Here is a 26,542-nt window from a genome sequence, read left to right on the forward strand (position 1 = left end):
TAACTTGTCTTTTTTTTAATAACGAAATGTTTTAATTGGTATTTTATTTTTTGGAAAATGATTTTTTTTGGATGCTAGAAGAAGAGAAGGTTCAGTAAGTACACTGGAAATAAATTAACAAAGGAAAGAAGTACAGGCTTCTTACTAATGGGAAGGGTAACAGATGACCCAGAGACAACAAGCTCGATTTGTGAATTTTAAAGATTACAGACATCCCAAAAATGGTTCAAGTGTGGTCGGTATTAACAATAATATGTTAAGAAAACTGTCTTAAATGGGTAGAGAATAACTAAAAATATTCAGCTTAGTTGAACATATTCAAGTTGAGAGGGCTGAATATTTCCGTGAAGCATGTAATTTGGCAAAGCAATTTCTTAACAATAAGATGATAACTATTATATTAATATGTGAACTAAAGAAATATAATGAAAAATTACTATAATGGGAGGCACAGCAAAAGGAATTTCAAATCATAAATATCAAATAAATTAAACTGGAACGACTGTCTGGGGACCAATTGTAGCAAGTTTTCATTAATCTTTATCATCCAAATGATTACACTTTTGTTTTTAATGATACTACACTTGAGGGAATTCTGCGCCCTTTGGATGACAGTTATTAGAAAGCAAAGGATCGTGAAAAGTGGTCTGAAATCAGGAAAATGAAATGCATTAATCATGGGTGCAAAAGACTATGAGTCATCGGTGGATCACACGTAACATAAATCGACAAGGGGATGATTGTGGTGGGAAGGAAAACATAATTCCTGGTTGCATTGACAGGAATGTGGCATGGAGGCAGTGAAGTTGCCATTTTTGTTCTTGGTGGAATTGGGGAAAACTCAGCTGAAGTACTGCATCCAATTTGGGATTTTAGGGTTCATGTAGACACTTAAGAGAGAAAGCAGAGGACAGCAAAGAAAATAAGATACTTAAAAAGTGCAACATGAAGGAAAATTTTAATTCAGAGAGGATAATGTGAAGAAACAGAGATTTTATTCTATAGCTGAAGCTACCGGGAGATTACATAGACTGAGCATTATAGCTGTGTCAGAAAGGACCTGCAGGACACAGCCAAGATGGTGTGTAGATTCTTGTTTGGTGTAGCCCGTTCTGAGCTCGTTGATGCTACTGCAGTGTTACTTTGTATTGACTGAACTGTAGATGTCTCCAGGTTACTTCAGTTACAAGTTTGGATGGCCAAGCTAATGAGTTCAACTTCAAAGGAGTCTGGTGATGGACTAAGTATTGTCCATACTACTATGTTTAACTCTACTTATCCAACTTGGCTGGAAAACACTCTCCTCTGCTGCTTCCATCACTTCAGGTATCTATAGGGCTAAGAAAACTTTTAGCAACTCCGTTTGTCCTTTCAGTTTTCAGGTGGAGGCCACTCCGTTTTCCTTTTGACTCTAAGTATCAAGACACAGCTAATGTATATCTTTTCTTCTAAAAAAGAAGTGTTAACTGATTTTAGTGGGGTTTGTGTTTCCTGCAGTCCAACCAAAACCAAGGATTCTTTCCGTTAGTGTACCATGTACGGTACTGCTGGTGTGTCCCCTTGACTTGTAGATTTCTGTTGACTTCAGCAGCTGCATTATGTATCCCAGCTGCATTAAACTTGCACTTTACATAAAACTTCAATAGTTAGAGCGTAACTTCTAAACTTACGATACTGGCTATCAATAAATCCCATTCAAGATAAATAGGATCACCGTTACATATTTACACTTGGAAGCATTTGTAACTCCAGATGAGATAGAACCATAATCTGTCTGCAGATGTCAGGAAAAAGATGATTGTTGGTGCTTTAGAGTAGTTTTGCTTCTTCATGGGGATAGATGAGATCAGATTTTAGTATCAAATCCCATCTATTGTGAGGGGGGGAAAACCCAATTTTTGGATGTTTTTGTTACTTTGACTTCTCCTGGGTGTTTTTGGTACATCCCAGAAGCCAAATGTGATTCCTAGTACAGGTACTCAAGGTATTTGTCCGATGTCTGTTCTACCTGGCTGCTCTACTTAAAAGTATCCAAAATGGATGCAGACATATACTGAACTGTTTTACCAGCTTTGAGTGAGCCCTAAAGCTATTGATGAAGATGTAGGAATTGTAGTCCATTTTTGTATGAACATACCTTGTCTTTGGTCACTTTTCTTAGAAAGCATGTGGTAAATGTCACTTTTGGACTAAGTTGATAGTTAAAATTGAATGTGCTGTTCTGTTCAAATTCTGATGCAGATAAATGATTCTGCTTGCAACAAGTACTCTCTCTATATACTAAAGACATCACATAATAGGGTGATTGGAATCTGGGAAAATTTATGCTTTACTGAACTCAGGATTACATGTAAGCTTTTCAGTTACAGAATCCGTGAAGGGTACTTCCCATCTTTTTTACTTTTCTTAGATTTTGGCACATTGCTTATCTCTTTTCAGAGAAGATTATGAGATCATCATCACCTTGTAGAATTCTGGTAGAATTCTGGTACTTCAACAGATTATTTTGGTTTTGATTATACTTGTGCGAGTTTAAAAAAAAAAAAATGTTGTATTTTGTCATTCATCACATCACACTAATGGGCCAGAGAGATAAAACATCATTCAAATGCTATTACTGTTAACTGGCAAAATCAGATTTTAGTGATCTCAATTTAAAAGAACACTTCATACATTTGGCAAAACTTGCAGCATTTAAGAGAAGAGCGATCTACTGTGAATGTAAAGACATTCAATAAGGAGGTTTGGCACGGGATATGTAATCTTTAATCTTTCAGTTGGGAGCTGGATGCAAGGAGTAGGGAAAAAAAAAAAAAAAGCAGTTCATTCTAGATACCCAGCTCAGCTCAAAACTTGGATAAAAAGACTTCCAGTGGAAGTTTTTATGCAGGTCATCTTGAATTTGTCATAGAATTACCTTCCTTATAATGGACCAGATAGGTCACTTAAGATTTAGGTGTGCACAGTTGAGATAACTATTAGAAGGTGTTCATGTAAGAGTTACTTGTTGGATTTTAATAGAATTTCTGAAAATTAATGGTTAAAAGAGGTTCAATTCTGAAATTGAATTCATTTTTTAATGGATTTCTTTGTTCAGCTTAAATTGCGACAGTAATGTCATTATCACATATGGGTCTAACCCCCAAAGTTTTTAGCCATCTGTTTGAGTGTTTATCATAGATTATGCTATAAAAGTTGATTTTTCTCTGATCACTGTAATGTGAACTTTTTGCAAGCTATGATATTTCAGATAGCTCATAGGTTACTATCACAAGCTTTGTATATTCCATGTTCTTGTAAGGAAGTGTTGCCCCTTCAACTGTTTAAGTTTCATGAATCAGAATGGGTTTGATTAACCATCTTCCAATTTACTATGGCTTTTTTTCTTGGTTGCTAGTATACTTTCTAAATGGCACATGGCCCCTCTTACAGACTCTCTTCGATTCCCCAGGGCAACAGTTTAAAACAACCAAGGACTTGCATATTGTGCAGAGGAGAGAAATACGGAAATTAGGCACTCACCATGGACGGATGCAGTGTTGTACTGAAAATCAAACTGATTCTCTGCCTAGTTTTTAATTAAAACCACTATGTTAATTCAAAAAGGGTATTTTGGGCCTAAGGGGGTTGACCATGCCCTTTTAAAGAGCTTAAGTGCTCTTCCTTGCTATAGGTTATTTCCATTTAATGGCAGTTGCAGACTTCTGTTATCAGGAAAATAATTGCAAAAGCAACATTGGAGGTATATTTTATATGTATGTGCATATGTATATCTTTGTGTATATATGTGTACATGCCATGTGTGTATTTGTGCACACATACGTATTTTCATGCACATGTGTGAATTGGGTTTTTCAAGACTATTGAAGTAGTTGGAGGTCATTGTGATATATTACACCTTAGTCTGTGATATTAACTGAGCTATTGGAGTACTTGAAGTAACTTTAATCTCCTGTATTGGTATTAAAAACTTTTTCATATCTCTCTACATTCTTCTTGTCTTCCTTTGTGGAGTCTGTGCATAAAGTTATATTTCTTGTACTCTCAATTCTTTGTCACTGGCCTTCTCAAAGTCTGTAGTACAGTTATGAAAGAAAGATGTCAACCATGTTTCTTATTGTCAGAATTAACCTCATTCTGTATCATTCTCTCCAAAAAAGGAAAATTGTAGAATTTGCAGTCGAGTATCTGTAGTTCACAGTGCTGATGTTTCCATGCGTGATAACAGACTGCACAGAAAATTACGTGTGTGCTGCTGTGTGAAGGAGACAAGCATTTTTGAGGAGATAATTGCTATACCTTTTCTTGACCTTTAAAATATGCTTTCTCTTGATGTAACTTCAACTGAAATTTGTATTTGTTTGAAGTTGACAAAGATAAAGATGTTAGGAGTAATTTCCTTGTAAGAAAATACAAATAGTGCAATTTACCGCCGTGAGAAACTGGAATAACTGGGTATTGCATAATCACGACTGTAGAGTTTTAAAAAGGCTTTATGAAGTATTTTACCTTAATACTGATCTTTGAACTTGAAGTCATGGCATAAAGTTTAACATGAGCGACAGCAACATCCTGACCAATTATCCAAATTATCCAGACATCCCAAAATGTTCAGAACACAACACACAGAGTCTGTGGATTAAGAGGTTAACTCCTGGAACATCAAAAGAAGTGCATGATAATAAAAACAAATAGTACAAAAATTTGAGGTAACTTCCTTGCTTAATTAATTAGGTAAACCAGGTGGAAGCGAAGAGGCCAGAGCTGGTGCTCAGAATGTCTATAAAGCTGAGCAACATGACAGCACAATGGAGGAGGAACAAAGATTTTTTTAATATACTTCTATCCTGTGTCACAGTTTGAAATTGTCCTGGTTTATGTCCCTTTTGGCAAACTTACATAAAAGTGACCCTGTACTGTATTTTATGACCAGATGACTTTTTTCCCAGTGGCTAATTTGTATCAGACCCCCATCTTAAAGAGACACAGAAATGAGTAGGAAGTCCAAGCCGGTTTGTCTCAATGAGCTTTCATTGCATGCTTTCATTATTTTTGCTCGTTTTTGCCACTGATCATCCATAAATTGTTGGAAATGAGTGATTAAGGAAGTGCTGCTTAGTGTTAGTGGCACATGCACATTCTTGGTATGTTTTTTGTGGGTGAGAGGAAATCGCGTACTGCACAAACAAAAAGGAAAACTCCTGCTGGGAACCTTTCAAGGAAATTTAACTTGCATAATGTTTTGATCTTGGTGTTTATTACAGAAAATAAGAGTAATATTTCACCAGCTATTGTTATGTGTCAGCTAGTCTCTCCATCTGCTTGCCTTTCCTTGATATCTCTTCCCAAATTCTCATTGAGTTTATTTTAATAAAAACACCACTTAAAAATGTAGCAGTTTATTCATACACTTAAGGCAGGTGAGATGGGCCAGTGTTCAGAACAGTTTATTGCGTAGTGCTTGCTACTGTATAAAGATTTGGCTGTCATGACTGCAGAGTCCTGCCTGTGTTAGCAGTTGCAGCTTAGCCCATGCAAGTAAAACGTGGTGTGTAGGTTCCCTTCCAAACAGTGAAATACAGTGGTTTCTGCTGTTAAAGGCAGATTTCTTTCCTTCCCCTCTTTCATTGGAGTATGGCTTTTAAAAATACATTTTTTAAATAAAATTGCTTACTTGGCGGGGGAGTGAAATGTTGAAGCTTTGCAAAAATACAGTTACTAGCATTTTTTGAAACTGCTTTTTTGCTGTAAAGGTAAGCTATTGTTAATTTGCTGAGCAGCCACAGTGTGTATGTCTTCCATCTTTTCAATATTTGAGTTGATTTGATATACTCTATACTTACCAATAGCAATGACTTTTCCTAGTCATGTTACTATATAATAAAACTGAACTAAGCTTAAGTTTCTAATGTGTTGTGTTGCAGTGCATTGTGTTTGCAAACTCTAGGTAACTAAACATAGTAATAAATGTAAGTGAAAAGTAAACCTGCCGCTTTTCCGTAATTGGTGGGTATGGACATTTCAATTTCTGTATTTTTCAACATAGAAAAGCTGTACTACCCAGTTTTGCTGTGTGTACCAGTAGAACTCTGGTACAACTATAGGTGTAGAGCACTGTAAAATACATTTTCAGTATGTGACGAAGCCAATGTAGGAAGTATGTTCAAAGTTAGTTTTGAAGTATTTACTTTTAGAAACTTTTTTGCTAATCTCAAGCAGTATTCCATGGAAGGCAATTGTTCCTATAATACTGGGGAAAGTGGCTTGGAAATCCTTTCCAATATGAGATTATCTTTAATTAAAACCAGTCAATTTTCTAAATTTGTCTTGATTTTTCTGGAGAAGTGGTTTGGAGAGCGCAAGAGTCTTGAACCTTGTTTGGAAACAGCATTTGACTTTGTGTTTTATGCTTGCATGTACCTCCGACTGCAATACCCACGGGCCACTGTGTGTAATGGCTCACCAAAGAGTCTTGAGGTACCCTGTTAACAGTGTATGTTTATTTGGCATTTAAGCTCATATTTATTTGTCTATAAAATCATTCAGCATGAACTGAGACTTTAGTGCTCTGATCTCCATGAAATGTTTACTAGTATGTAACTGAATTATTGTACATTATATTACAACCCATTTACTCATTCCATTAGTAATACCAGAGACAAAAGTTGTTTAATCAGTCACATCAAAGGCAGCTGTTTGGTTTTGTATTTTTTGACATAAGCTAACATCTTAAGTTTAGATATGAAGTCCAGTTCTTTAAACTGGAGGCATTTAAAATGACACCACTTAAAATTTATTAGACTCTTTTTGTTGTTGTTTAGAAGCAGATCCTGATTATTCTGGGATTCTGATTTGGCAAGTAGCTTGATCAGGGTTTTTCCTCCTCCCTATTAAAATAAAAGCATACTGAACTGACAGTTATACAAACCCATAACATAATCTGTAAGATGTAAGGTGGATAGTTAAGGACTATATTTAACGGTAAATCTTGCATTAAGAACGGGGTGTGTCTTGCTCTTCATATGTTTCCTGCTTCCGCTGAAGTCTCAGAAAAGGCATGTACACAGCTAAATGTAGAGTGTGTTTACAATTCGTAACGTAGAGGACAGGCACATCTAATATTAGATTTGAGAAGAGCTTATAAAATGGCAGGAAATGGAAGGAAGATGAGAAGGTTTAGCATACTTGTTAGCATGTCATGTTGACAAGTGTCTACATTAAACTCTGAAAACACGTTAAAATTATAGCTTTGCACTACCAGGTCCTTTATTTGCAGTTCTGCAAGTACCTTACAAGTATATTTCAGCAAATTAGTCTGAAAAGAGTTATGTGAGTGTATGACCTGCTTTTGAGGACCTGCGATTGGAATATGTAACTATACTATAGATCGGTATGAGATGAAAATACTTTTGTCTGTAAAAGTATTGCAGGGATGTCTGGTTTTTTCTGTCCTTTCACAATGACTGTAAGACAAAGTTAAAGACAGTAAGAACATGAAAATTACTACAGGTAGGTCAAGAACAAGTTGGGAATGTTGGTTGTATTAATTTTTGTATTATAAAGCCTAGAGTTCAGCATGCATAATTGGGTTTTTTTTGGTGTCTGTATTTAGACATTTAGGAACAAAGGCTGTGCAGGACAGGTAAATAACACATATGTATTCTTCAACTTAGGGCCACGACATGAGAGCAAAATAAAAAGAAATTCAAGAATCAGTGGCTAGGAGAGAGAAACTTGTTACTGTTGAGGAATAATGGCTTAATGTGAATTTGGTTTTGTAGATACATAAAACATTTTATAAGGTTTTATAAGACGTCTTGCTTAAGTCAGTTGGGGACATTATATGCAAAGTCTATCCTTTGTATTTTACCGTAAGGAGATCTATGGTTTGTTGAATATATGTAACAGTTCTGTATCTGGGGACAGCTGAGGGGGAAATAAGTGGATGTTGGTTGTTGCACACATTGGATCAAGATGTGATGAGATGTGATCTGTGCTCCGTTTCATTGAAGTAGTTAAATGTCAGTTGGTTGCTTCCATAAATTAGAATGTACTACTTTTAAAGAGGCCTCATTGTAAGTTACAAAAAAATAGGCTAACAGGAGATGAACTAATGGTATAGTTTATTCGGTATAGCTTTTCTGCACTACCTGCCTCACTGCGACTTCATTAGCTGAGCAATGATTCAGCCTTTCTGCAGTAGTTTATGGGGTTGAGATTATAATTACTTTTTTTGACCAACTCTTTAACGTAGATAGAAGAGCAAAATGTGTCAGGTTAGTCTGTGTTCTTGCAACATTTTCATGTATTTGAGCTATGGAAATTAGAAGAGTAACAAGATGAAGCAAGGATTGTTAGTATTATTGGGGTAAAAATACTGAGCAAAGAAAATCCGAAACACGCTTAGTGTTATTTCAAAATGTGGTTTTCTGACCATTGCTTCTCTAGCACACTGTGAGAAACTGTATTAGATGACTGATGCATAATGAGTAGGTAGAGTCATCTGTAAAACTAATTAGTTTTAGAAGCTAGCACTGGAGCATTAGTTATTCCATCTCGTCTGAGCCAGGAATGAAATGCATTGCTGAACTTTTGTGCTTTCCCCACTCCTACGTCCTTCTGAACTTGTACGTTTCTGCTGTATTTAGCATGCTTATGTTTTGTGGAATTTCCATAGTTCTTTGCTAAAAGCTTTAACATGTAGCTGGAAACCTGCAAGTGGCAGAAGATGTGAATGTTTTTCTCTGCTGCTCTCTTAGTGAATAAATTGAGTGGTTTTTTTATGTTACAGTTTTTATTTGTTTTTAGGATAACTTATGGAGTTCTGCATGATTAAAAATAGACATGCCAAATACTTCTACTACTTGTAAAGTGTACAGATGGTACAGCTACCAATACTAAGCTTGAATCTCTTCATTTATCATTGATGTAAACTGAAGAACTGGGTTCTAAAATACCTTCTCCCCCCCCCTTTTTTTTTTTAAGGCAGAAATGAGTAGTTTTCAAATTTTGTTTGGATGGAGCATTCTTAATGCCCTCTGTAGACCCTTCTGTTTGTGGTAGATGATAGCTGTATATCTAAAACCCCTGAGATGTATTTCTTCGGGGTTTATTTTTTTTATTGTCAGTTTATAATAAAATTTGGGTAATTATTTCATTTAAACTAGAAAATTTTGCCATCCTTTGGGAAGGAAGTAAGTATTCACACATGCAGGATCCCTGAAATGCTGTGATTTGGGGGCTCTAGAAGCTCCCTCTCTTAGTCAATGGAAAAAGGCAGATGCCTCTAAGAATTTGGCATGTCTGGGTTAGAGGCTTCAAGGCAATGTGAACACATTTCTGTCTCAGTATTTGTGTTTCTTTTATTAAATGGTAAGAAACATTAAATTGATCTGCTGCTGTTTTTATTTGAGCATGGTGATTTGTTTTATAAAAAATGGCTGGATTATGCATGAGGAATATTTTATTAAGATTTGAATATTTGAGTATTTTCACACCAAATAGTGACCTTTCAGGATAAGCAAAAACATTGTATCTATTTTAAGTATCTTCAAAGTATTTTTGTTACTTTATATAAAAATTAAAAAAGACTTTCCAGATTTAATGGAAATGTCATTTTAATTCACAGAGAGGAAAATTGCCATATAATTTTATATTGATAGTGACAAGTTTTAATATAAATATCTTAATCATAGAAAGGCATGAAACAATTTTCTGATAGGCTTCCTTTTATTAAATGAGGCTTTGCTGGGTAAACACCACTTCTGATTCCCTGTCTAAAAACAATGTTTTTTTCATTAATACTGATAACCAGCAATGTGATATTTAGACCTTTTAATCTATATTACTTATTTAATATTACTAGAAATACTCCACATTAAGGATTGCTCTATATTAAGAATTACTTATTCTGAATTGACAGGGCAAGGAAGGAGCTAATGCATCTGTAGTGAGGATTAGTAAGGCAGCCAAAAAGTTTATTTACAAAGGAGGGGAGGAAGGAGGACCAATGAGTTTGTCTCCCATCCCTGGCCATTTTCTTTTTTATCTCCTTTTTTTTTTTTTTTTTTTTTGGTGTAACTTTTTGAAGTATTTCCCAGCTTATTAAATGAAACTTCCAGCAGTCTGATACTTTGGCCAATTCCTAGAAGCGTGCTTTCTTCTTGATCTTATTTACTCTTGTAGGGGTTTAGTAATCGACATTGACACCAAAAAACTTTAGGTTTCTCTTTATTTTAGAACTTTAGAATAGTGACCTGTGTGCTTCTACGTGTCATTTGCTTTTGGGAACAGTCTTCATGGCTTCTTTCTGCCAGAAACACAATCAGAAATTCCAAGTCTTTCTTTATACTTTTGCATTACTTATCTTAATCCTCTGCCAAGCTACAAAGAAGTTGGAAAATATCTATTTATCTTCCTATCACTGCAGTCTAGCAGGAAAGATTCTTTCTGATCCAAAAGTAAATGATTAGAGGGAGACTCATCGTGTCAGAAGTTCCACAGCTCCCATGTTGTTGTTGCAGGTGGCTTTGGAAAATCTGGGAAACTTGGTAGGTGGAGGGAGTGGAGCATCGAAGAGCTAATTAGTGAGGGCTGGGCTAGCGAATGGAACAACAGAGGAAACCTGTGGGGGAAAGGGGTAGCATTGGGGCAGCCATCGTTTTACTATATGTATCCTTTCATTTCTTACTTCCCTTCTCCCCAAAAGGTCTGGGTTGTATGCTTTTACTATAGTGTCAATAGATCTGCATCTGTCCTTTTTAATAAGAGCTTGGACATAATCCTGTGTGGGTTTTTTGTTTTTTGTTTTTTTTTTTTTGTTTTTTTTTTTGCAATTAGTTTCTTTTGGCAATTGAGGGAAGGGCAGGCTGCAGCAGGGTAGTTGCATACATCTGACAGCTGTAGGCTGTAATTATTTTATTCCAGCTAGTAGGTGTTTGCATTTTCTCTGATATTGTGTTTATTAAGAGCTTGGACATAATCCTGTGTGGGTTTTTTGTTTTTTGTTTTTTTTTTTTTGTTTTTTTTTTTGCAATTAGTTTCTTGTGGCAATTGAGGGAAGGGCAGGCTGCAGCAGGGTAGTTGCATACATCTGACAGCTGTAGGCTGTAATTATTTTATTCCAGCTAGTAGGTGTTTGCATTTTCTCTGATATTGTGTTTAGCTTTTCCTCAGTTTAAGAAATTGGTATGTCTTCTATAACAAAATTTAGAGGGAATGTTTTTCTAATACACTATTTCTATGTTAAATATGCAAGAGTGATACCTAGATGTGGAAGAGCCAGGTGTATGCTCTTCCCTTAAGTAATTTGAATCCATGTATTTGAAACAGTGCCTTAACTGCTAGATAATAAATAAATCTCACGTTATCATTCTTTATCATTCTCGCTGGAGTCCATCTTTTATTGGATAATTAAATAGATCCTAGGAAAAAAAAGTGAGAAAGAACTGGTTTTTATCCCATTCGTGGGGATGCAAGTCTGCAAGGAGTCCATCTTGGTTCTTAGGTTATTTCAATGAGTTATTTGCATGCAACAATGTCAACAGGAAAGTTTGACAGATACGGACCCCAAAATACACTATAAAACTGTGGTTTGGATGCTCTTCTGGGACACTGGAGAAGAGGGCCTAAGTTTTCTTTGGCAGAGGAGTCACTCCAGTGGGTGTACTGCATCCTGGATAGATGTCCTCTTCACCAGTCTACTAAATAAAGACATCTTTTTTTTGACCTCTAGTTGAGTGATTTTGGTCCTTCATTTCTAACCTGAGAGGCATAGCTCTAATGCTTATTGGTACATGTCTTTAGCCAATACCCGAAGAATTCATCGTGATTTTTTCCATCAAGTTCCTTTAACTTTCATTTTGTTTTTCTCTCTCCAGTTCTTAGTTTCTCTTTGATATTTCTGGATTTTGTTATTTATACTGTGTAACTATTAAATTCTATACAGTTAAATGATTTCAGCTGCCTCCTCTTGCTCCATTGACAGAATGGTAACCACCATGACATAATTGGGGAAAAGATACTAACACCAAAATGGATGTGACTATGAATTTTTAAGACTTGTATTGTGTGGAAAATAAACTTCAAAATACATTAATTGTGTTGTGATGAAAAGTGTTCATTGTAATCTTAAAATCTCCACAGGCTGGAAAGATTCTGTGAGGGAAGAGGTGGTGTGGGAGAAGACACAGTCAGCACTGGTTACAGTCTGAAGTCTTTGGTTCTTGCATGGGCAAGGAAACTTTTTTTCTGATTGCTTGAATCTGATGCCTGAATATATTATTCCTTGATTAAAATTTTTTTAGCTTGCTCTGTGAGGGTTCTGAGTCGTTGGCTTCTACATTTTTAAAATGAACTGAGTTTTCCTAAAACTACAGCTTCTGTTTTTGGCTCAGTAGTTTGTGGTAGTCTCATAAGGTAATGACCCTTTGTCTAAATATCAGTGTGCTAAATGTAGTATGTGTTTCCATGTTACCTGATGGAAAATGGGTCTCCTTTGCTTATTAAAAAAATTTTCTGCACTGCCTTGAATAGGTCAGAACAAAGATTGCTCAAAGTATAATTTCTAACCATAGAAATGGTTAGAATGCTTGAAGCTGATCTTCACTAATGCTCACAAATTGAGAAAGAGGGGGTAGCGTGTGCTAAAAATGTAATTGATGTTAATGTATAACATCCCCAACCTCATACCTGCTGTAATTATTGTTCTTTTTTAGTGCCTCCATTTATTTTCTGCAGATGTTAGCATGCATGTTTGTTGCAGTCAGCCTCTCACTGAACAAATCTTAAGGTTACTAAGACTCCTTTTTGTCACGTGAAAACAATGGGCTTCATGTATACTTTAAATGTGCCATGATTGCAGAAATGTTTCCCAGGCTTTCCCCATGGGTCAGGGCATGGTGTAAAAAGTAATGTTTACCTACCTTGCCAAGAGGTCAGGATGTCCAAGCAGAACTGTGTTCAAATATTCAGCACCATAGAAACTTTGTTAAGACTCTCTGGTTTTGTGTGTAACGTGTTGTAATTTTTACTTCATTGATAATAGTTTTTTTGATTATTTTTTTTCCGCACAATTTGCAGCCAAATTAAAATGTAGAATTAACTTGAATTAACAAAAGCCATACCATGTCTTACATTGGTGATGTAGTTCCAAAAATGTCCATCTTATAATGATGGAGCTAAATCTTATAAAGGAGCTGATAATGTGTTCATCAAAATCACTATAGCCAGGTAGTGTTCCAGCAAATAAATGCTTTTTCTTGGGGTAGGGGTGGGGCTGTAGTTCTTTGGTTTTACCAGGAGTTTTGCCTCTTACAGAAAGAGAAAATAACATGTTGCAAGTCTTTCTACTTCTTCATCAGTGTTAAAAAAACAAGAACTCTTGGTAAATATTATCTGTACATATATGTTGAAATCCTTGTAGCATTAGAAAGCATTAAAAATTAGGCTTAAATTGCTGGAAAATAATATTTATGTTACTAATCACAACTGGCAGAGCAAAAATGGGCAAAAAATGGTTTGATTGCTTTCATTTATGTAATCATTCTTTCCCGAAAAGTAGCAACTTGTGAGTTTCTGGCACAGGGTTGTGTCACTGCTTGGAAGGTAACCGTATTTTCCACAGTGTGTTTCTTGGATATATGGTGCATGTTTTACTTCAGCTTTGCAAGAATGGTGGTCACCAGAGATTTCCTTTTAAGCCTTTCTGGATTTTGCATGTGACTTAATGGAGAGAGGAGCAGTCAGCAGGTTTCTTGCCTATGCACTGTCCTTGTGAGTCATTGTAGTCAGGAAAGATCCCTGTGCTAACTGCTAGTTACACAAGACACCTGAAACCTTGTGGACAACCAGTGTGCAGAGCAAGGTCTTCACTTGTTACCTATGCTGGTTTAATGGCAAAGCATTTTGTATTGCTACATTTCTGTTGTTCAAAACAGTTATAGAATTTCAGATGGGGAAAAAGCCCCAACACTTCTTATTGTCTCCATTGTCAAGAAATCTCCCTTTTCCTTATTGAAAAGCTGTAAGAAACTATCACCAAACATATATTCTCTTATAAAGTAAAAACCAGCCTCTAGGTGTTATGTGTGAACACACATAGTGGGGAAAAGTCTTCATGTGTTGCAATTGGCATAATAGTCATCCTGCTTAACACAAATGTACTGGGGAGGAGAAGTGGTTTCCTTAGTAATTATACTTTTTGACTTGTATGACATCTGTCATCCCTTCAGGACTGTTGTTCCCATTTGTACTTCATTGGGCTTTTCAGCTGAAGAATTACGATTTTTTTGGCCATGTGCTGATTTTTAATGTGTTTTGGATAGTTATCGTCCAGGATGACTTATCTGTGTTAATCATAATTGGAAAGAAACATGGTAAGATTTTGATGATGCCTCCCAGAGTAGCAACTAAAAATTTGTTAGAACACTTCTAGCATAATTAAAACCTTTCTTGCTAAAATTAGGCTTTTCTGGAAACATGAACCCCTAGGCCCACTGCTCCAGGCAGCGTAAGTAGCTCAGCATTAAACAATATAAAAACTTCTGAATGTCTCAGCAATTGAATTTTAAAGTAGAAGTCTGCGAGTCAGATATCTCTAAGGCTGTACAAACCACAAGATCCTTAGAATGTGTTTGTAGGACAGCATTTATTTGTAGGCATGCCTTGAGAACTTCAGATGCTCTTTTTGTTCATCTTTTATTTTGGGGGTGGGGTGGGGTGTTCCCCCTCATTATTGTACAGAGAAGATGACAGATATTACTAGGCTTCTGGCAAGTTCCAGGCTGCTGGGATTGATGTGTTAAACATCTTTCCTTTAAAAAAATATTTCACTTGGTTAAGCACTCATGTTAAAGAACTAGGTGGATTTTGAAGATGTGCTGTGAGTAAAAACGTAGGTGAGCTGTTGAGTCTAAACTGTGAAACTTTGAAGTTTAAAAAAAAAAAAGTGGGTGTTAGAGGGTATATTCTGCCAGTCTTTTTCCCTGATTTTCTTGATAAACAGTTTAATTGTAATTTCTATCAGATTACAGTAATTATAGAATCATAGAATAGTTTGGATTGGAAGGGACTTTAAAGGTCATCTAGTCCAAGCCCCCTGCCGTGGGCAGGGACATCTCCAACTAGATCAGGCTGCTCAGAGCCCCGTCCAGCCTGACCTTGGATGTTTCCAGGGATGGGGCATCTACCACCTCTCTGGGCAACCTGTGCCAGTGTTTCACCACCCTCATTGTAAAAAATTTCTTCCTTATATCTAGTCTAAATCTACCCTCTTTCAGTTTAAAACCATTCCCCCTTGTCCTGTCGCAGCAGGCCCTGCTAAAAAGTTTGTCCCTATCTTTCTTATAAGCCCCCTTTAAGTATTGATAGGCTGCAGTAAGGTCCCCTGATGCCTTCTCTTCTCCAGGCTGAACAACCCCAACTCTCTCAGCCTTTCTTCACAGGAGAGGCGTTCCATCCCCCTGATCATTTTCGTGGCCCTCCTCTGGACCTGCTCCAACACGTCCATGTCTTTCCTATACTTAGGACTCCAGAGCTGGATGCAGTACTGCAGGTGGGGTCTCATCAGAGCAGAGCAGAAGGGCAGAATCACCTCCCTTGACCTGCTGGCCACGCTTCTTTTGATGCAGCCCAGGATACGGTTGGCCTTCTGGGCTTCCAAAAGTTTTTGTTTACCATTTTTTTTTTTTTTTTTCATCCTCCACAAGAGACTCCTTTTATGTGTCAAGTTGGCCTGTACGATGCCAAACTTCTGCTTCCCTGACAATAGGGAACCACACAGGTAATTCACTTTCAGAAGTCCCTTTTGCCTTGTGGATAATCTGAAACTCACTTGAGGAAATTGCAAGCTGTTGGATGCGTTTTGTTTTCCTCTTTAGCAGTTACCAAACATCATCTTACATGCTTGTAGGGCTGGAAGCAATGACAGTTGATGTTTTGTTCTAGATACCTTCATGGAAAAAGACTTCAAAATTGGGCTACTAAAACTAAAATCACTGTCCAGCAAGAGAAGTGCCACCTTCCTTCTAATTGTGGTTCATGCTTCCCAAAGGATAGCCCTAACTGAGTCCGTCCCGGGAACAACATTCCTCTCATTTTCAGACCTACAGAGAAGTTTATGTACGAATTGAAGACCAGGTGAAGATCAGGTGCTTCTCAACAGTTCTGGCTTTCTTTTAGCTCACAGTATTGCTGTCCCTTTCCCTTCTGTTCTGTTTCACTTCCAGTTCATCTCTTTCTCCGTTTTCTTAGTGTTTTGTAGACTTCCCTCTTCTCTGCATATCCCTGGGGAGCAGGAGCAACACCAACACCTACAAAAGTGAGGATGCTTTCTGAGCCCCTTCTCTGTAACAAAAAAATCTGTTTATGTCATGCTTGTTTTTTGAGGTCTTCAGGGATTGTCTGAAGAAGTAACCATGGTCTACATTGCTTCATCCATTTGCTTTGAGGACTATGTGTCCTGGTTACAGATTCAGATTTCTAATCTTCCTGATGGCAAATAATCTTTCTCATCCCAGGCTTTATTCTAGACAAGTTTGGGTTTTTTTTAAAAGGAATATATTTTTTTCCTAGGTCCTCTTACTTCCCTTCTTTCTTTCCCATTCCTCTCTCCTCGTGCACACAAATGTAAGCTGAAGTCACAGCAATGTTCTTAGTGTAAGGCAGTGAAAGTATGAAAAACCACTACCTTAACATGTATTTCCATTTCCCTTTTAAATTTGTAACTTCAAGCTCAATTACATTTTGTGTAGTTTGTGATTTTCTTTTTGGTATCTGGTATTTGTAGCACTGTATTTTTAAAAAAAAAAAAAAAAAGTTAAAATCTTGGTGTGGGGTTTTTTTTTTGTTACCTCTCCAACTTAACCAGCATCCCAGCAGTAATTGGCCAAGAGAAAGTAAGGGATTTGACCTCCTTAAAACTGACATGCTAATAGAAGTACTGCAGGGGTCAGCTTGTCTTACTGAAAATAAAGCAAGATACTGCCTGAGCTCACTCTTCTCATTTAGAATTGTCTTATTGCCATCTTTAAAAACAACACAATTTAGCCTGAGGTGGAGGGGAACATTTTTAATTATTTCTAAAGGCTATGGTTGTCTTCATCTCGAAAGTCTGTAGCATGGGAGCGTTATTTAAGGCTGTGTAGTTAATGCTGTACTGAAATTTGACTTTGATACTTTATTTGATAGCGGTGTCAAGGTTGTTCTCCTTATGGCCCCCTTAATAAGCTGTATAGATATTTATAATTTGTTTCAGTCTGCATCTTACGTTTGAATTCTTCTTTAAATACTAGAACACAAGATACATGCAAACCAGTCTTTTTTTGTCACTGTGTCAATATCCTGGAGGTATCCTTCTGGTGCTTTATTGTGCAATCCATGCTTGGTTTGGAGGTAAATAAATCCCTCCTGCTTTAAAACACATTAAACTGCAAGTGGAATTGCATTAAAATAATTCATAAGACAGTGAGTTAATTGTGGTATATGCATTCTGTTCCTAATGAAGGACATCTTAAGAAAGAAGTAGTATTGTGTTATCAAATGCAGGTTTGAAAGCTGAGATCCAGAACAACTTTCTGAAAAACCTGATGCAAGCTGGTTGATTGTATAGTGCTTACTTACCTTGTTCTTACCTGTCAGAACCATTAGGAAAAGAAGACTAGATGAAGACTTGGACAACTTAATTTTCCTTCTTGAATACAATATGGAAAACTAAAAATACAAAGTATTTTCCTATTCCCCTTTCTTACAGTCAGTTTAGTTTCCATAGGAATGTTAAGTAGTGGTCATGAGAGCTCATGAGGCAATTTCTCCTGATTAAACAATTGAACTGGAAAACTCTGATGTAAAAGGTGACTATTTCCCCCTTCTTCCCTTACCTGCCCCTGTATGTGTACGTACATACGCACGTCCACACACACTTAACTTGCTGTTAACTTGCTTAACGCCTCCTTCATTTGTGTGGTAAAGGTTTCCTTTGTTTCCAGTTGCACACTGACAATGAGGAATCAAAGAACTCTTCCAATTGATTCAAATGCAGTCACTTTTTTGATACTAAGATTTAATGCTATATGACTATTTTTCCTTGCTTCTGTACCTTTCCTCCTTTTTCCTTGTTTTTTCTGTCTGTTCTCAAAGTCAGGAGTATAGATTTTTGCCCAGCTCTTAAATTAGTGATGTTACTAATGATAATGTTCAAGCTTTAAATTTTTCACTTGAACAAACAAATGCTAATTTGAAGTAGTCAAACCTACACTATGCGTTTTTTTCATAATGTACTCATTTGTTAATTCTGTACTCAAGACAGATACAATGGTGTAGACTGAACATGAACAATAAATGTACTCGTACAGGCTGATTTGAAATCTCCAGTTTTGGATGGGATTGTTGCTGTTTTTGAAGATGGCAGACTCTAATGCTCCTTTTCACGCAAAAAAATGCAAGGAGTAAAGGGATTCAAGAAGTGCAGCAAGTATTATGTGAAATAGAAGGGGCAGTATATTCTGTATCATGAAGATATGCCGTGACATTTGGTTCATCTAAGAAATCTGAGTAATATAATGGGGCTGTGGGAGAGAAGTGAAATGACTCAAAGAAGAAATGTTAAGCCAAAACCAAAATGTCAGTGAAGAGGTTTTTGCTCCGTGTTGAATTTCAAGGTTTATTTGCATAGTTTTGCTTTCATTGAAATAAAATGAAATGTTGCTTGTATTTATGTGTTTTTTCTCTCTGTTCTCACAGTCAGGAGTATGGATTTTTGCCCAGCTCTTAAATTAGTGATGTTACTAATGATAATGTTCAAGCTTTAAATTTTTCACTTGAACAAACAAAACTACCTTCAGCAAAAATAAGAAGTAGTAAGGGTGTCTAAGGCTCACTTCTCACTTTTTTTTTTTTTACTGTGAGGGTGCCTGAGCACTGGCACAGGTTGCCCAGGCAGGTTGTGGAATCTCCATCCTTGGAGATATTCAGAAGCTGCCTGGACTTTTGAATATCTGAGCAACCTGCTCTGGATGGCCCTGCTTGAGCAGGGGGGTTGGACGAGATGACCTCCAGAGATCCCTGCCAACCTCAGCCATTCTGTGATTCTCCAGAAGTTTCCTCTGTGTATGTGTGCGTGCGCATGCGTGAGGGGAAATTCTGTACCTTTCATTCCTTATAAATGGCAGCTATTTGACAGGTACGCTAATGTATGTAAGTATGAACTAATGTGCTTGGAACATTAATGTTTTAATAGGGCACAGTCTTATGGGTGCCTAATTGCGATTAAGTATTTACCTATGTGTTTTAAGCATTTTAATTTTTTTTTTTTTTTTAATCCTGGACTCTTACCAGGTATTCATTAGTGCTTATGACAGAATTTTTCTATCTAGTCACTCCACTGTGACTATTTTACTATTTTAAAATGACCATCAGTGTGTGAATCCTATTTTGTGTGTGTGTGCTGTGTAATATTAAAAATTGTTTTGCCCTTGGAGTGAACTGTCAGTCCTGCTTTTCAATACATACATGAGACTGCGGTATTGTTGATGTATCACATAGGTGCAGAGATAGGTGTACCTAGTGAGAACAGGAGATTGATACAATTTTCTGAGAATCAAAGATTATTCAAATTAGCATGGAAACCAAAAAATGGGGAAGGCTCATTAGGCAACTAACTGGCTTTTTTAGAGTTTGTGCCAATGGTACTTTTGGCCAAAAGCAATGGTTACCTCTGAGGACTTGCTGTGGTCATCTCTCTTTTTTTTGAGAGAGTGTGTTATTTGTATTGTCCTAATCTCACCTGTCTTCAGAGAACACTTGCAGCAAACATGAAAAAACATTATTTACAGTTGACTGTCTCCATCACAGTGTATTTCTTGTTTATCTGTTTTGACAATTGTGCTACTCCATCCAAGGGAGGAGGATTTGGTGTTCAGGTCCCCATGTAAAATGAAGTATTTTCCATGTTTGTCCAGAAGAATCTGTTGCTGTGAAACTTGAAGTCAGAGAGGCTGAAATTTGTGCATGTGTCCCATAGTAGGAAAGGTAAGGAAGCCACTTTCTGTGGCTAAGGCTTTCAGAAACCCAGAAGGTAACTTTATAATATTTTCCTCTGTCTGGGAGAGGAAAGGAGTCTTCAAGGTTTTTGGAAAGCTTAAAGCAGGTCTCTGTGCATGCATCCTTGAATGTTTTGGGTTTTCATCTAATCCTGTGACTTTCTTCTGTTGTGAAGTGAAGGCTCTATATCAATGCTCAGTACTTTAACTGTAATCTGTTTGTTCCTGGGTAACTTATTGGTCAAGTTCAAAACTTTAAACATGTGGCTATTTAATCTTCAAATACATATATTTGGCTTAGATGCTCACCTTCAAAATAACTCATTGAAGACTGAAAGCTGGTTTCTGAGCACTACAAAAATAACTTTTTAGTAACTTCTAACAACCTCAAAGCCGCTTTTATTGTACACAAAATACATTCTAGGAGTAAATCCATATCCTATCCATACTACCTTTAATTTGAAATTTGGTGTTTGAGATCCTTTACAGAGTTGGACTTAATCTGCCTGCTTAAGCCTTAAGGGGAATTTTGTGAAGGTCTCTTTTTGTCTGTTTTTCCCTTCATGCTATCTGTTCTGCAGAGGACTGATGGCAGAGAGGAATTGGTGTGCTAGAAGAGATCAGTGCTCATGGTTAGGATGCTGGAAGTCCTCATTCATGGTTGGATGCAGTGATTATATAGGGAGCATAATTTTCAGAGTTATGTAAAGATTACCCTCTTGTGTTAAGCAGTGAGGGAAGAGGTGATAAAAGTAGAGAAACAATAAAGTAAAACAAACTTTCTGCTTTTACCTGTAAAGTAGACTTTCCAGTGGAATATGCCCAAGTTGGGGTGAACCTGTGTGAGAAACAAGAGATTGGGTTTGCTTGTGGAGGTGTATACTGGCAAGTGAAGAAAAATAAAAATAAAATTGTTACGTGAACAGCAATCTGATGGTCCCTTAATGGCAAGGATGTCTGAAGAAAATGTCCCAATGGCTCTATTGCTTGAAATTAGTAAAATTAGCGTTCAGACTCAAGAGCAAATGCTATGATATAATCTTGTAGACCTGTGATTTGTGTGTGTTGTAAGCAAGACGTACGTGTTTCATTCAGCACGGAGCATGTAAGGATGGGAGGTGATGGATGTGGCTGCAGCAGCTGCAGTGTCTGGGCAGGCTAAGAGCGAGCAGTACTCCAACCGTACGCTTGAGGGCTCTGAAGACTGTGAGGAATGGTGCAGAAGCAATTGCAGTTGAAGAATGTATTTTAACTAAATTGGTGCATTGTACCTGCGCAGAGTTTAATGCTTGCTGGGCCATTTGGCTATTTGCCATAATTGGCTTTCCATTCCCTTGATTAGAATCATAGATAAAAATTTGCTAATCCACTTTCTTTGCTGAAAGTATTAGAAAAGTAATCCATCTTTTAAAAATGCTCGAGCAAAATCATATGGTATAAAGAATACTTTATGGAATAATGAGATTAATGAGAACTGTGAGGCATATGCAATTTAAAACATTTTTCTGTGGTTTTAAGGGGAAAAACGCAATCTGGGCACTATAAAGCCATAAGTACTTCCTTTTTTTATGCACTGCCTTTTAAATGTGCATTACATGTTATGCTTTTGTCTACATGATAAAATGTGAGTATATATTTAGGAAGAAGGAACTGCTATTTATTTTTATTTTTCTTATGTTTGAAAATATCTGATTCAAAGTTCTTGGCTGTGTTCTTTCCTCCCTCTCCCCTCTTCTGCCCACAGGGCATCAGAGCACGCATTTTGGAAACCCTTGTAATGCTTATTCTTCTTGCACTGCTCATCCTTGGAATTGTATGGGTGGCTTCAGCACTCATAGACAATGATGCTGCCAGTATGGAGTCTTTGTATGGTATGGAATTTAAAAAACACCACACTAGTTTTAATTTTAATTCAGGAAATGGATGTTTTCAATTAAATGTATTTCTAGTAAATGCTATGTGAGTATTGAGGTTGTGAAGAAGCTGTATTAATTTAGGCAATACCATTTTTTCTGTTAAATCCGTTTTTAGCATGCTGAGAAGTTCCATGCTCATGTGGACATGAGGTATGTTAAAAACAAGTGACTGAAGTGATAAAAGCTGAAGATATTTTTCAACCTAAAGTACTTGGGATTTAGTTGCCTGCAGGATTATTAACTGACTAATTCTTAGTTTATACTTGAAAATAACAATTGTTCAATCCTGAACGCTTAAGAAAAGAATTTAATTCATTTTTATTTGTGACATAAGTAGCCTATTTGTAATAAGCTAAGGCTGTGCTCAATATTTGCTTTACAGACCTCTGGGAATTCTACCTCCCGTATTTATATTCCTGTATATCACTGATGGGATGCTTGTTACTTCTGTGTAAGTATTGTCCTGATTATTCCAAAAGACGAATGATTTTTGTTTTTAAAGATTAAAGGAAACTGTTGTTTATTGTGAAAATTAATATTGTGAAAGTTAAGAGTGTGAAAAATGTTTTTTGGGTTGTTTTTTTTCATTCTTAAGTTTAAATTTAGGAGTAAATTTGTTAGACTTGGGTTCTGAAGGTTGTGAACAAATGCTACCTTACACTTTCAGGTTTTGAGGAATTTCACACCTCACCCAAAATAATTTCAATGTTTAACTTTTTAAAGCAGGTATTTGAAAAGTAGGGACTCCACTCGGCAGAGAAAAGCACAATTTTTAAATGAAATGTCTGCAGGAGGTCAGTAGTATGGAGAGAAAGTTATTTTGGAACACTTGGTTTGTCCTATATTCAGTAAATGATCCTTTTTCGGTTTTTTTAATTGAAAATCTTCCTGTATAGACAGAAGTTGGAATACAGTGCAGTTAGCTTTCATAATCACAAAACTGGTATCTGGCCAGTCTGGAGGTCAGTTATATGATTGCATGTAAAACAAATGCAGTAAAAAAACCAGCCTTATACCAACTGGTCCCAGCCAGAGTTGTCATCTGTGTTTAGGGGAATAAGATGATGGAAGGCTCCAAATCCCACTTATAATTTCAGCCCCATCCCCTTCCCGCCCTCCCCAAATGATTTCTAGAAAATTCCTGAGAGGGGGACAGAACATCTCACTTTCTAGATTATCATGGTTTCACCTGTTCTCCAGGCTTTATAGGTTTACAGCTAACACTTACAAGGCTGTCACTGTGGAGAAAGGGTGGGGTATGATAGTTTGAAACTTCCTTAAAACTAAGCGGATCTGTCTCTGAAAGGTGTTGCTCACAGAGGCCTTGGTGAGTCTCCTTAGATTCTCTGTACGTGGAGATTCTTAAATCCACTTTAACGGAGGGAGGGGGGGAAGTGGGGAAAAAAAAAAGTGTTTCTGAATGTCTCACGTAGGCTGTCGGACAGTTGCTGAATGTTTTAATGGGGAAGTTGGCTTACAAACTTCCTACATCTGATTGCAGTTTGTTTCGGCAGAGCTGAGAACACAGAGTGTGTTCTGGGGCTATTGTAAACCAGTTCACCAAAATAATTGGGACTAAATGCCAATTTTTGGAAGAGTTATTTGTAATTTATACAAGCAAATCACTGAAATTATTTAAGGCCCTCCAAGCTGTTATATCTGTATAGCTGAACAGGCAGCATACAGCAGTGAGAAAGTGGTAGATGCTGGGGTAGAGCTTCATTAGATCTGGTTTAATTGCTGAAGCAGTGTATGAGTAAGGCTTATTGCAGCGGTGATTTCGAGCATCGCTTCCTTTCTCTTTTCTCCTCTGTAGTAAAGGAAGACTAGCTTAAGTTAGCCTTTTTGAATACTCTTGTATTTTTCTTGTAATACATAGTAGTCATAGTGAAACACTAGTTAATAAAAATAAATGTAATCCTCACTACAAAATCTTGTGTGCTGCTTCTTTTTTTGACAACACTGTTTTATTGTAATGGAAACTATAAATGTATATCCTCATCCATACTGTTACAAATTCCTTCCATCTCCTACACACTTCAGTATTTGAAGGCTGTTCTCCCTAAACTGTTGATTTTTATTAGTAATTTTTTATTATCACGGTTTGAGCCTTTCTCCCAACAAACATATATGCACCATACCTGGAAATCATCACAGGCTACGATAAAAAATGGCCAATTGCTATTTCATAGAAAAGTAGCGTAAAATCTGGTAGCTGGGCCTACTATCAACTGAAGTTGCAGTATAACTTTCAGGGCAAAGCAGCTTCATGCATGATTTCTTGATCTTACAGCTACACCTGTGCTAATAGATTAAATGTGCCTGAGATGTTCTCCAGTGCTGTGGCCAACTAGTGTCATTCCATCCATGATACTGCAGTTTGCAGAAAGTGGTTGTGTACATACTGTCTCATGATAATGGTTCCTGGACTGCATGAACTCCAGAACTGCACCTGGGAGTTGTTTGGGAAAGTGCTAACTGGCCCAGGGCAAATCATGCCAGGGATAGTTTTAACAGTTTACTGGTGTAGACAATCAAGTCTTAATGCCCAGGAATGTATCCTGGCACTACTGAATTTACTAGTGTAGACATAGCCTCTGGTGCCACATGCTTTGAATAAATAATTACTTGAGCAAGTTTAAGATATCTGATTATATGGTGTTCCTTGTTGACAAAAAATTCACGGTTATGCTCTTGGAGGGGAGAGATGCTTGTCTTGTTCAGAATTCATATGACAGCAGTGTGTTTTAAAGTTGGTATTGGAGTTTGAAGCTCTTGCAGTTCTCTTCAAAACCATATTTGGTTATATGTGGAATAGCACATTGAACATCCAAATAAAAATCGGTCTTTGACTTACAAATCACTGTTTTGCATAATCTTTCTTCCTCTGCAGTATGCACGCCAGTGGGACTTTCACGGATGTTTACAGTAATGGGTCAGTTGCTGGTGAAGCCAACAGTAAGTGTTACACATATCTGTCCTTGTGTGGTATCTGTTAGAAGGTAGAATGGCATTAGGGTACTTTCTTTCAGAATGCTTGCACTTCTACATAATCCTCTCTTCAGTTCATCAGAGTTTCTATAGTCAGTATTTATGTACTTGTTTAAAATTTTTCATATAGCACAAAAGCCTTTTTTTTCCCCACAGAAAAAGTTTTTTTTAATAGTGTAGACTTCCTCTGATTTTCAAATTTATATAACTGCTACTAGTATTAATATTTATTGCCTATTATGTCTGTTTTGCAAATGCCTGGAAAGCGTGGGCTTGTTCTGAGTTCAGGAGCAAAGGATACAAGACCAAACTAAGGCTGGATGACAAGAAGGGTACCTGAGAGTATACTTAGATGGGTGAAATGTAGGTAGTTGACATCTGTAAGAACTTGTTACACATAGATACTCTACTGTTCTTGTACTGAATGCTGTGAGGGAACGGAGAAGTTTGTACCATGTGCAAGTGCTCTAGTGACTTTGCTCATGTTTCCTAGTTTGTATTTACTAAAATTTGGGTGCACTTAGGTCTTGCATTCCTTTTCATTAGTCAGTTCAACCCTGAAAATACAAAGAAAATATATAGTGTTTTGCTATCTGTAAGCTTAAAACTGATAGTAAGGTAGACAGACTTCATTTATTTGGTTTTAGCTTCCAATAGCAATTTATATTTGCTTGAAATACTGGCTTATGTGAAAAGACACTTAATGTACGTTTTCAAAATTTGCAGTTATTTTTGTTTAAATCAAATTGAGTGTGAAGCTTGATAGGTTGTTAATTTTTTCCCTATAAATGATTTGGATATAGGTCAGATGTACTGTCCCCTCCCCTGTTGCCTAAGTCTCTTTAGATTGAAACTGAACATAAGAGCTTTAACCTGAAATGAAAACTTAACAGAAAGTTTGCTTACAGTAAAGAAATAGATCTGTAACAGAATGGAATAATCTTTCATGGAGTTCTTATTTGTATCAGTATTGTAAAGTTGTAGACTATATATTTAAAATATAGGTTACTAGAACAAAACAAACCTAGACTAGATTAGTGCAGTCAGAAAAACAAGTGACTCTGATACTCAGTTCATGTTTCTGTTTCCAAATACAGATCCTTGAAGACCTAGATGAGCAGATGTATATCATCACTTTAGAGGAAGAAGCAATTCAGAGGAGGCTTAATGGTATGCTTGTTCTGATACTGCTTCAAATATAGTATTTAGAGTAGAGTGGTTCTGATCACGAGTATTGATCTCACTGTTACATAGCCTCTTCTCTCAAAATAGAAGATTTCAACATCTTAGTATGTAACAAGCATTATAGGCTTACATTTCATTGCTCACTGTGTTGTTCAAGATTGGCTCTTGTGTGTGTGTGGTTTGCTTTGTGATGGTTTTTAACATGTTCATCAGCTCTAATATGTGAATATTCTGAGACTAGGAAAGCAAATTGAGTAGTTGACCAGACCCACCACCCTTACTGCAAAATAGTTTGGATTGGTAAATGACTGTATTTTAGCCTTGTCTGAAGAACAATGAACTTATATTAGCAAGAGGCTCAACTTCCTGCATGGTGAGTTTTGGTTTTTATTTGGAGGATTTTTTCTGTTTCAG

The 26,542-nt window shown here is 36.8% G+C and overlaps 1 protein-coding gene across 1 annotated transcript in view; it reads left to right on the plus strand.

Moving 5' to 3' along the window:
* LMBR1 (limb development membrane protein 1) overlaps positions 1–26,542 on the plus strand; it is a 59,554-nt gene that overhangs the window by 15,335 nt on the left and 17,677 nt on the right. Inside the window, exons 6-9 of the mRNA XM_009583654.1 lie at positions 21,781–21,907; positions 22,335–22,403; positions 24,846–24,910; positions 26,041–26,113. Of these exons, the coding sequence (XP_009581949.1) occupies positions 21,781–21,907; positions 22,335–22,403; positions 24,846–24,910; positions 26,041–26,113 (334 nt within the window). The remainder of the gene's footprint in view (positions 1–21,780; positions 21,908–22,334; positions 22,404–24,845; positions 24,911–26,040; positions 26,114–26,542) is intronic.

This window comes from Fulmarus glacialis, unplaced genomic scaffold (genome assembly GCF_000690835.1).
Source record: "Fulmarus glacialis isolate BGI_N327 unplaced genomic scaffold, ASM69083v1 scaffold9408, whole genome shotgun sequence".
Classification (NCBI taxonomy): domain Eukaryota; kingdom Metazoa; phylum Chordata; class Aves; order Procellariiformes; family Procellariidae; genus Fulmarus; species Fulmarus glacialis.